Source organism: Tripterygium wilfordii, chromosome 17 (assembly GCF_013401445.1).
Source record: "Tripterygium wilfordii isolate XIE 37 chromosome 17, ASM1340144v1, whole genome shotgun sequence".
In the NCBI taxonomy this organism is placed as follows: domain Eukaryota; kingdom Viridiplantae; phylum Streptophyta; class Magnoliopsida; order Celastrales; family Celastraceae; genus Tripterygium; species Tripterygium wilfordii.
The window spans coordinates 844,363-855,804 of record NC_052248.1 but is presented as its reverse complement, the minus strand read 5'-3'; the positions used below and the strand labels follow the sequence as shown (position 1 = coordinate 855,804).

The 11,442-nt window shown below is 36.5% G+C and overlaps 2 protein-coding genes across 3 annotated transcripts; one reads left to right on the top strand and one right to left on the bottom strand.

The window, feature by feature from the left end:
* Positions 1-155: 155 nt before the first annotated feature.
* LOC119982796 lies at positions 156-6,947 on the bottom strand. 2 transcript variants are annotated; one of them, XM_038826364.1, is made up of 17 exons: positions 6,823-6,947; positions 6,605-6,695; positions 6,402-6,504; positions 6,241-6,309; positions 6,015-6,128; positions 5,836-5,909; positions 4,854-4,956; positions 4,410-4,452; positions 3,441-3,503; positions 2,549-2,778; positions 1,984-2,104; positions 1,791-1,894; positions 1,482-1,595; positions 1,224-1,397; positions 997-1,140; positions 771-916; positions 156-496 (listed from the first exon to the last, which is right to left on the bottom strand). In XM_038826364.1, exons 2-17 carry the CDS (start codon positions 6,666-6,668, stop codon positions 345-347), a joined length of 1,818 nt encoding a protein of 605 aa, XP_038682292.1. In that variant the 5' UTR covers positions 6,669-6,695; positions 6,823-6,947; the 3' UTR covers positions 156-344. The 2 variants fall into 2 exon arrangements, with proteins under 2 accessions (XP_038682292.1, XP_038682293.1); XM_038826365.1 differs by having other exon boundaries at positions 6,605-6,691; positions 6,823-6,899.
* A 253-nt stretch (positions 6,948-7,200) lies between these two features.
* LOC119983178 (tetraspanin-18-like) lies at positions 7,201-10,800 on the top strand. Its single transcript, XM_038826882.1, has 6 exons — positions 7,201-7,659; positions 8,311-8,410; positions 8,801-8,881; positions 8,974-9,078; positions 9,556-9,747; positions 10,409-10,800. Exons 1-6 carry the CDS (start codon positions 7,334-7,336, stop codon positions 10,481-10,483), a joined length of 879 nt encoding a protein of 292 aa, XP_038682810.1. The 5' UTR covers positions 7,201-7,333; the 3' UTR covers positions 10,484-10,800.
* Positions 10,801-11,442: the final 642 nt, after the last annotated feature.

Sequence of the window (11,442 nt, the reverse complement as noted above, 5' to 3'; positions counted from 1 at the left end):
GAACAACCTTTGTGCTCGGTGACATGTGCAGTTACAATAGAATATGATGCATGTTTTGTGAAAAGGAGTAACATACAAGAAGGTATATTAACCATCTGCGCAGCACAACGTCAATAATTATCTCTAGCCACACTGCAGATCAAATAAAAACTATCTAGGCCGAAGAAACTCTTATTTCTGTATAAAAGAAAGAAAGCATAGATGATAAAAACTAGTTTTGCTAAGCTATAATACAGGAATAACAAAAGCTTCACATCCAAGTATGTACATTGCAAGATAATTAAACACATACGAGGATAATGTAACATGGCGTTGGTTGAGGAAGTGAGCGACAGCTATTCAATCTATGGATCGTCATCGTAAGGAATGTTTGACGCTGGTGTAGATTCAAGAATCACTATGGGTTTTCCATTATGTCGGAAGTTGGCAAACATAGAAGCATGAGCTGGCTGAGACTCCCAGAAGTTGCCCCTCAGGTCCAAATAATCGAGCTTACCTAAGAGATAATAAGAATTAATCCAAATAGGACAAGCACTAAATTCACATAACCTACGGGGACGAGGATATATATCTCATTTTATTTTATTATGAAACATAATTGGCATGTTTTGCGTTGGTGATCGGATTCAGCCTTGGGGCAGCAGACCCAAATTATCTACACTTTCACATAACTCACTATTTTCCCAAGCCATTGGGAGGAAAACTGATGGCACAAACAAATGGCATATTGGTAAAATCAATTGAACTCACTTATTGTGATGAATAATTACCTTTTGCAACCTTCAGTCCAGAGCATATAATGGGCAATGACTCTACCGGCAAAAAATTATATGTTGCGTTGACTTTGACAAGTTCTGGTGCCAAGGAGAAGAGCTTTGACAGAAACTTTGCAGTTCCAATCCCACCATGGTTTTTGCTATGCCAAACATATATATTAATTGTGTTGCATGAGCTCTAACAAAAGTTGAGGGAAAATGTTAAGATACTGATACAAACCTTATGTTTACTTTCGTAAGTTTCAATTCTCCTGTAATTCGTTCTAGCAGTTCTTGAAAGCCAGATGAACCCAAGCCAATACCTCCAACATCAAGCACTTGTATAGATGTGTGCAAAAAATTTCCCAAAACTCCTGCTACTTGGCTGCAGGGTAGTAACAATACAACAGTCCATCTAATGGACATAAATTGTATAATAAAACATTTGAGTCATTGATACAGTCAGACCTGCCAAGGACATTATCTGCAAGAGAGAGAGATCTCAGCGGTGTTTTCAAGGTGGAGAGGGTTTCAAGTAGTTGAGTCACTCCCTCACAGGAAAGCTCACAACACTGCAAATTCATCTCAGTCAAGTGAAAGCGCCCTTCCACTGAGGCTTCAACAAAGTAGGGGATTAAACATCTGTAAAATTCAACTGTATATGATGAGAACTCAAACTACACCCACTATGCTGGTCATAAATTTGGGTAAGCATATTCAGCTGACCTGATTCCATCATCCCCGATAGGATTGTCACTTATATCCAAAATCTTCAAGTTGGGCATATGAAAAAACAGACATCTCAAATTGTCTGCATCATCCTTGTTTAGATCATTCTGCCTAAGCCAGACAAGTATTTCAACTACGCATCAGAAACTACTAACTAAAAAACAATACCGAGTATCAAATCCATTATGATTACGTGAAGCAGAGAATAAAACAACATTCACAGATCATCTTCCAACAACCACGGATGAGTATAGAGTATAACACCATTCCAAGTGAAGTTTGAAAACTGTAGACGCACATCAATACCTTAGGTTAAGTTCTCGTAATGATTTCAAATACTTGTCTGACCCAAAAGATGACAGGTTGCCGCTTGAGGATCTCACACAGAAATTAGAAAGCCATCCTGCTATCTGTAAGATTGTGCAGCAAGATCTATATTTGATTAAGTTTGCAGGACAACAGTAGCAAATAAATAGCCTAATTGAAATGGATTACTCACATGGTTTTCTGAAAGATCAAGGATGGATAGACAAGAGGATGCGTCAAGAAGGGCACTCAAAACCATTCGCGCACAATTTTGGTCCAGATGGTTGTCAGAAAATTTTAATGAATGCAAGGGCCTGACAGCAAAATGCTTTTGAAATAACAGTTGATTTGGCCAAATCAAATAAGAAAAAACAAGATGCCACCCTACAATATTTCAGAAAGCTATAGATATATCATAGAAGTGTAAGCAGTGCACAGACTTTGCAAACGTGTCTCAATGAATCCAATTAATTGATGTTTTGTTTTTTGAACCCTTTCATTCCTTGTCAAGAAAGAGACACAAGGGCTTCTAGTGAAAACAAGTCAACAAAAACTGGCATGAAAACCAGATCTCGACAACGATAAAAATGGAATGCAGAAAGCTCCAAGCAAAAACATCATTCGAATTGGGGGAAAAAAAACCCTGTTAAGACTTGTAGATAGTTGAGTGTATCAACCACAGCAACCAATCAGTCACAAGATATATTAAGAAAAAGGTTTATTAATATTAAATTCTAAGATGAGAATTCTCGGTATACCTTCCAGACGAGAGAAACGTTGCAAGTGCAAGAGGTAAGGATACTAGGGATGGTTCAAGAAAGTTTGATGTCTTAATAGACAAATCCTGTATCCCTTGTGCTTGTCCACTTCTTCTGTGCAGAGAACTGAAAATCGCATTCACAAAAGCAGATGAAAGGCTGCAGTGAATAAACTCAAGCGTCGTTAGAGTTGCACTGTTCTGGATCAGGAGTTTGCATAATCCGTCGATCTGTTAATTTGTGAATTCTGTCAGATTAGTTGATAAGTTCCAGCATTTTGCTGATCATTTCTACATGTTCATTGACTATTTGAATTAACAATTAGTAAGATTAATTCACAAGACTGACTTAGATGGTATTTGACCACAAATGTGAAGTTGAAAACTTTTCATTTTTAATTAAGTAGAATGATATATGTACATCAAATACACCATGAAAATACATGTTTACTTATATTTTTCTCACCAAAATGAAGTGATATCCTGTCCATCATTTAAGAAATGGTGATTTTTTTTCGTTCCCATTTGTTAAACTTACCATGAGCCAAAGATTGCTTTCTTAATATTCAGAACTACCATTTACTGTGTAACCTAAATCAAATACACCTCTACTATGCTTGGGCAAGCAATAAACAGATCCAGAAATATTTTCAATTGGACAGTGTTACTTTCATCAACGTTTTAAACCTAGTGGCAGCTTCACAGCTCAAAATTTACCAGTTCTATTTCCCAGTAAGATAGCTTTAGTAAAAAACAGTTGTTTGAAATTTGAAAGTAAATAGGAGCTTTGTGTACAAATGAACGAAACAGTTACCCCAAGCCCCCTCTGAGATAAAAAAAAATATGGGAGTACCGATATACTGCCATAGATATATGAAAAGTCTCAAGCTTACATGTTCCTTGCTTCTAATCCAACGCAGCACCAAAATTTCCAGTTTGCTGTTCCTCAATAATCGCTGCAATAGAAGTGTTTGTTAATGTCTGCACCATGATTCAGTTATGTGATAAATGTGTGTTATATAACTATATTTTCTTCCCACCTTGTTACCAAGATCAATATACACATCAAGATGTTTGAGTAAAGAATGGGAATTTAAAGAATTGCTGCCTTTTTTGTAAAGGGAAGATGTGAATTATGTTAATTAGTTTGTGAACTCCATTATATGAAGATTAGGAAACCAAAAGATTGTGACCATTGATCAGCAAGTTCCAATTCCAGCGTTTAGTCAATTCTAAAGAACACAAAAAAATGGAATGTAAAAATAAGTAAATAAAGTTCTGACGGCATTGGAGATGTTGTGAAGCTCTTGACGATATTATTATAAAAAACCTCTGGTGAAAATGTTTGAAGAAAGATGCATTTGAAACCAGAAGAAAAGAAGTCCAACGTTAATCACTAATGAAGACTCCAATAAAAAACCTCTTTGGCTCATAAAACAACAAAGCATACCAACCCAACCCAACCCACTTGAAGTTTCATATATATGTTTTCCTGAAACTTCAGACCTCAAAATAGAAATGATTTCTGTTATTTATGTTTTTAGCTTAAAAGAGGATAATCTGTTCGTGGTTAAATCTGATTTTAAAATGACAAACTTCCCATTAAAATTGGTATGATATTCAAATTTTGTCTGTGACTCTCACTTGAAAGACAAATAGGGAGTTTTAAGAACCTTCCAAAAGTCCAATGCAACTGTATGGGCAGCACATGTACAAGGTGCATCAACTTGATATGTGCTTGACTGCATGCAAATATACTCAAAGTGTAGACTCTTCAACAGATGGATATACTAAATGCCTCAAAAAAAACTCATATGTCAATGAAAATGGCTTCCATCTCCCCCCCAGATTTCAAAACGTACACAAGTTTGCGCAACACAGAGCACACTGGGAAGTCTCAAATATCTGCAAGGAGAAAACATAACACGTAAGAAAACTCAGCTTCTACAGTATGTTGATGTCAATTCACACAGTTGTTTATTTTCTACCTTTACTGGAAGGGGAAAAAACGCAGAATGAAAAGGTAGAAGATGTATTGATCAGAATTTGATTACAAATAAAATAAATGAAAAAACCGTAGGGTGAAAGACAAGTATAAGTGTTCATATAAAAGCTCATTTAAAAGAAAATATTCATCCATCTAAAATAAATCAAAAAAACAAAGAATAATATGCATAGTGGTCACTTCAATCCACAGTACTGTTCTACAACGGTTCATTCCCTATTTTACTGCAACTTGAATTCTGCTGGTCAATGCAGAATGTCGGCTCACACCCCGAGAACATGCAGAAACGACATCATTTTACCTTGCATAGTACCCAAATTGTTCACAGTGGTAAGACAATGTTGAGTAGTCACAGCTCAAACGAGTCAAGTATCCCAGACAACCAACATATTTTAGTAATCTGTCTGCACATAACAATCAAATAAAAAGAAAGAAAAAAAAAAGTAAAAAAAAATTGAAATGAGAGCATTATGAATTCTATTGCGTTTCCCTTACTTGATTGAACAACCAAAAATTCTGTTATTTCAACTACATCAAATGATCTTTCAAATTGGTCAAGACTCTCCAGTTTATGGGCCCTTCTCTACGGTACAAGTTGTTGCTTCATTGAATTTGCTTCATTAATAGGTTCACGCTTCAACTTTGATCGTTATGGACTATACCCCCATTTTAGCATGGTCACAAGAAGATGTGTTTCATAAAGTAATTGGTTGAGCTAGATATAAAAGGGCAGAAAAGGCTCGTTGTCATCTACATGTATAATTGACTAATTGTATAGTCAATGATTTATTGACTCCCAAACTTTATATGCCATTCGAGAAATTCCACTCCAACACCAAATCACGAGGCAAAAGTGAAGTTTTGCATATCAAATATCTCCACAGAAAACATTGTCCAAGAGGGCACTTCACACGAAATTAAAAAGGTAAAGGTAAATAATTCCCGCACCCGCAGTAAGCGGGATAGGGGACAGACAAGATGTACGCAGACCTTCCACATAATAAGTGGAGATGTTGTTTCCAATAATTGAACGTGTGACCTCCACCATTGGGCCACATGTTAACCTGTCACTTCACATGAAATTACATTGTAAGGATTTGAGCCCTAAATTTGATTGACCATTGGCTGCCTTTGCCACACTCCATTGGTTTTGCTTCTAAGATAACAATTTTCAATTTATTACAGCTTTACAGCTCAAGTATCAACTTGCAATTAAATTCCTCTTCAAGCCTCCAAACAGTCTTTCTACAAAAATTCAGAGAAATAGCAAACGCTAAGCTTACCTGAAATTTTTATTTCACTGATACACCCATCAAAAGATGGGAGCAAAGCTAACTCAGCGGCTTCATCCAGGCAGCTGTGATCCAGATCAACATAACAAAACAAAGACAACCAATAAGAAGACAAGGAAAGTCCAACTGAAAGTGAGCAATAATATAAGTATTTCGTTGAATTGACGCACTTCTGCAAATGTGTTTCCCAATAAACCTGCTGCCAGTCATCTAGCTCGATTTCACTGAGTTCAGGCCAGCGCAACTTAACTAAATTCTTCCATGCTTCATTGAGGTTCCAATTTCTGTAGAAACATAAGAAACGCTCAGAATAGTCTGTTTCAAATTATTTTCTTACTAACTTTCATTTGCCAGGTAGAGCTAAGCCAATCTTCAGTTAGATCAGTCAGTCAAAACCTTCCACGTTTCCTATCCTTTTTCAGGAAATAACTGGTAGGCATATTGTCATTGCAAACATCAAATGGCCTGTTACAAAAACAATTCAAGATTATAGTGTCTATACAATACCAAATTCATGAATAGGTATCACTCCCTCAAATATCAAAATCTTGACTTACATTTCCGATAGCAACTTTTCCAATGCCATAGGACATAAACTGGCTACCAGTAAATCAAATAGCTCCGATGGAAGCTCATATATGTCCGATAAATCATCACCTCCTGTGTTTATCATGATCACAAAAGAAAATCCTGCTTACATATCTATTAGAGCATGTAATGCATACCTATAAAAATTTGTGAGAAACAAAAAAGGAATTACCGCAAATTAGGTCTCTGTCAATTGCCTTGACGACCAGCGACACCAAGGACGGGGATCGTAGCATGTCTCGTGAGTCTTCAGAATGCCCTAACTAAATCAATGGAGTTAATCCGGAACATGTTTTGAGTCAACAAAGCTCATATGTAATGGGAAATCATGGAGCAGAGAAATATAAAGTTGATTAGGGTGCAGATTTTTTCAAGATTTGAGGTACTTACTGGTTCAGTGTCGTAGAGACTACTGTTTGGCTTCTGTGTCACTCAACTGGTCTGCGGTCTGCCCCGTCGAAGAACGGAGAGAGTGCAACTCCCGCGGACAATTTATATGAGAGAGTACGAATGGGCTTCCCATTGATACTCCAAAGTCAACATGAACAGGCCCAAAACAATTGGGCCGATAGACCCCAAACACTAAACAGATCTTTATATGATTTCTTGGGCAAGCCCGTTTGCAGATCTATGGACCTTGTTAACAGTCAGGGCCTCAGGCCCACTTCAATAAGATAACCGTATTTCAAAAAGCAGTTATTTTTCTCCCTTAAATTTTTTTATTCTTAAATAAGATTATCCTTCAAAGAATTGAAACGCGTGTACGAAAACAGACAAAAGAAAAAGACTGGAAAATCGAAAGAAAAAAAAAGCCCTATAAACCAAAAGCAAGAAGCAGCTGATCTCAACTACAATTCCGCAAAACAGCATCGAGCGTTTTAGGGTTTACAGCATCTCACCGATGCGACCTAATTGTTGCCACATTTCGGTGGCTTTCGTTCTCAAATTCCTAAACTTCCTTCAAGCATTCCTTGGGGTCTCAATCGTTCTGTACTCCGTATGGATGCTGAATCAATGGAATCACCACCTTCCTATCTCTCCACCACCTTCAGCTCCCTCTCCGGATCAGTCTCTCTACATTCTCTCCGATTCACACGCGCAAATACATACGCTTAGGGTTTCTGATGGCGGGATAGCCTCCTCGAATTTAGCAACCCATGTGGTTTCTAAGTTCGATGATCACTTTGGGTTCGAATTGTTGAATTCTCTCAAGCTTCCGGCCCCCTGGTATGTCGCTAGTTGTAATTTCTCGTAATTAAATTCGGTTACTTTCGTTTGTGGGAGTCTTTTTTTTTTATTTGGGTGTCTTATGAATTAGATCGATTCAAAAAAAGATGAAATAAATGTTCTTTATTATGGAAATCTATATTTCCCTCTAAGGTATCTCAATTGAATACAGTAAAGTTCTTGCTCTTTCTTTCCCTCTCCTTCCTCACTTTATTTCTTTAACTTTTTGAGCGGTGGGGCCATGTAGAAAAATCATTATCATCTTTGGAGTGTTTGAAATGTATTGTTATAGAATTTCTGATTGTTCACCGATAATTCTACTCTTTCCTTGTCTGTGGGATTTGCAATGGTTTAGGTGGTTCTTTTGTTCAAGACAAGGAAGAATGAACTGGCCAGCATGACATGCACATCAATGGTTCTAAATTTTGTACAAGTACTGTTTTGAAAGCAAGAAAAAACTTATCTCTTTTTGCATGATTCTGTATCGTGATTCCTTCCTTGTTTACAGTGTTTGTTGCCTTGTTGGAATGAGGTTTTCAATCTGTTATCGTATTTGAACTGTAGATGTTGAGTTTCTGATAGTTGCTGATGCTGACTTGAAGGATTCAGGGATCTGCTTGAGCTTTAATTTGGTGCCCTTTTTCTTGGCAGGTTCATCTACGCTTTTATGGGAGTGGGTGTTTTATTGTGTTGCATTACTTTCATTGGTTGCATTGCAGCTGAAGCTATTAATGGCTGTTGCCTTTGTTTTGTATCCTATTATTTGGGGATCTATTTATTTGTTTACAGCTTTCCTATTTGCTTGAGGTCTTTATCTTCTGTGAAATCACATAATCTGGTTTTATTATTGGTCATAACAATGGAATGTCTGTTATTATTTGTAATCTTTTTAATCATAAGTGGGTGTGTAGTTTTGGCTACTAAGCAAAATTGAGGTAAAAGAAGATCGATAAGATTATTCCAATAGACACCTAGGTAATGTAGACTGTAAAGCTCTAGAAAACTGAGTGAAGTTTAAAAAACTGCCTTCAAGAAACTTTATAACTAAGTAATCGTAATTGAAATTACAAACAGATATTGAGAATATTTCTCTTTGGTTTCTGCTCTGTATGTTTTTCCTTAACCATCTGAAAATTATCAGTATACCCTACTGAAAACTGTCCTCATTCTACTAGAAGCAGCTTTAGTGGCATTCATTGCAATTGATCGCCATTGGGAAAAGGTGAACTATTTTCTGCAAAAGCTTTACTCTTATTTTCTGCATCTGCTCTATGTATTAATCCCATTAATTAGGTTCTGCTCATATATTGATAGGATCTGCCAGTGGACCCAACTGGAGAACTTGAAAGCCTCCGATCTTTCATTGAAGACAATGTTGATATATGTAAATGGGTTGGCATTACTGTGCTTGTAATTCAGGTAGGTTGTAGTTTTACTTTATGCTGAGAAGTATCCCGCTTCCTTTTTCTTTTGACAAGTGGTATTCTGCTTCCTTAGCATATAGCAGTTTCCCTTAATTCATACTTATTGCTTGCTCCGTGCTCACTGACCACGTTGTACATCATTTGTTGCTGATAAAGTCTAAAAAAACATGCTGATCTGTTCACCTTCTTATTTATGACTTTTATGTTTATTGTCTTAAATTTATCTTGCCTTGAGAGTTGATACTATGTTATTAGTGAAGTGAAGTTATCTGCCTGCAACATTAGCTAGTGGATGCATGTTATTAATAGGTTTCTTGATTTAAGTTATGTTATTGCTGCCTAGCTGCCTCCCTTTGTCTTAGGTTTCTACTTGTTTGTGAAATGGCTTCTTATATAGGTAGCCTTATACAACAATATGAATGTATTCATGAGTGCAATTGTTTCCTAATAATTAATTTCACAAAATTCTCAGGTACTCTCTCTATTACTAGCAATAATTCTACGAGCCATGGTTTCTACTCGAAGAACTGATACCGATGGCGAGGATGATTACGAGAATGTTAGGGGTAAAACATGGGAGCCACTTTTGCATTCGCGTTCTAGTCAAGCATCAGGCTCTACTGCAACTCACTCTGATGTCTGGAGCTCACGGATGAGAGAAAAGGTAAATCTTGTTTATAAGAGAAGATAAAGCTCTTTTTGTTTTTTACATTAAAAAAATGAAAAAGAGAAGATATAGCTCCTAATTAGAAAACATTTAAGAAGTCCAACAACACATCTTTTTTTTTTCTATCAAATTATGGTAATCACATTTTAACTAACCATGTATATGCTTCTGCAATGGAATGCCAAAAAAATTTAAACATAATAAACAAGAAACGTACCATACCATGAATAGTTAATTTTTGGATGGCTCTTTTTCTTCTGTATTGGATTATGTATAGGGCATAATATTAAACGGTATTGTAAGATTGGACTGCATGATAGATCACTGGAGTCTTTGGATGGAAAATGTAAGTCATTCTAGCTTTTGACTTGAGGTTGAGCCGTGAGCCATTGCGGTAATGCTGTCCATGTGATCAATCGCCACATGCAGTTGAATGTCCTTTAGAACATGAGACAGATCTGTAGTTGGCTTTGTGGCTACAATCCCATATACTGTTTATACTTTATATATTAAAAGTTTGTACTGTTTTCTGCCTTCATTATTTTTTCCAATTAATTGCTTCAAAAGAGTAGAAAAGCCTTTTCTTCCTTTTTGATAGACAAAAGGCTTTTGTTTTCTCTCGCAATCTAATGCATTTTCATCTTTTTCTTTACTGCAGTATGGATTGAAGAACAATGGTGATAAGACAAATTTATTAAATCAGAATTCCACAGTGAGCGTGAAATCCACCTAATCTGAGATCGTTACTCTTTCCATCTCATAACATAGAAAAGAAGGCAGCAAGTGTGCTCTGTGAATTGTTCGAGTGCGAATTTAGAGGGGTTCGAGTGTAAATGACACTGTTCTATATAACTCCTAGCATTTCTATTTGAAAGTTATGATGTGTGTATAGGTGTCGGTGTAGTTGGCCGAAATGCTTTGTACGGATTGACCAAAGTGATAGTTGGATTGAAGGTAATGACTTTGCAACTTGATGAAGCTTCTGGTTTTGCTTTATTAATACTGTGTTCTTGTTTACCATGTTTATGCATATGCTTCTTGGAAGTGAAACTTTTTTGCGTCAAGGTATTGGATACTGGAAAATATTTAAACATATGCATGCTTGCAATGTACTTAAAAGGGCACCGAATCTTATTGTTTCTTTGGTCTTACTGAAATTTAAGGAGCTCGGAATAAACTCTTAGGCCTTGGGATTTCGAAAGGATTGAAGGTTCGAGTCCTACTACTAAATTAACAAACATTAAATTAATATATGTTTATAAATAAATAAAAAACTCCCAACTTAACTAATTAGGATAATCACTCTCTCTTTCAAGGTATGGGTTCAATTCTTATGGAATATCGTAATTTGTGAGGGTCCAGACTCAAAAGTGTAGGAGCTGTGGGTTCCCAATCCCATATCGTTAAAAAAAAGATAAAATAAACAACAGCAGGCATCATAATTGAGAGTTTTTATCGCTATGTCCATCAATCTAGCACGAAAATAAGTGTCACATTGGAATCATTTATATTTGATGGTTTTGAAAACGTGGAAAGAAATGAAAAATTGTAGTGGCTTTAGGTCACGAGATCCGTCTTGGCGTTGCCTTTTATTATTGGAGTACAACTGGGCATTAGGTTGGCTGGCAGTAGCAGGAGATTCCAAGTGAGTTTTGTCCCTAACAATTACTCTCTCTTCTCTCATGGCTTACT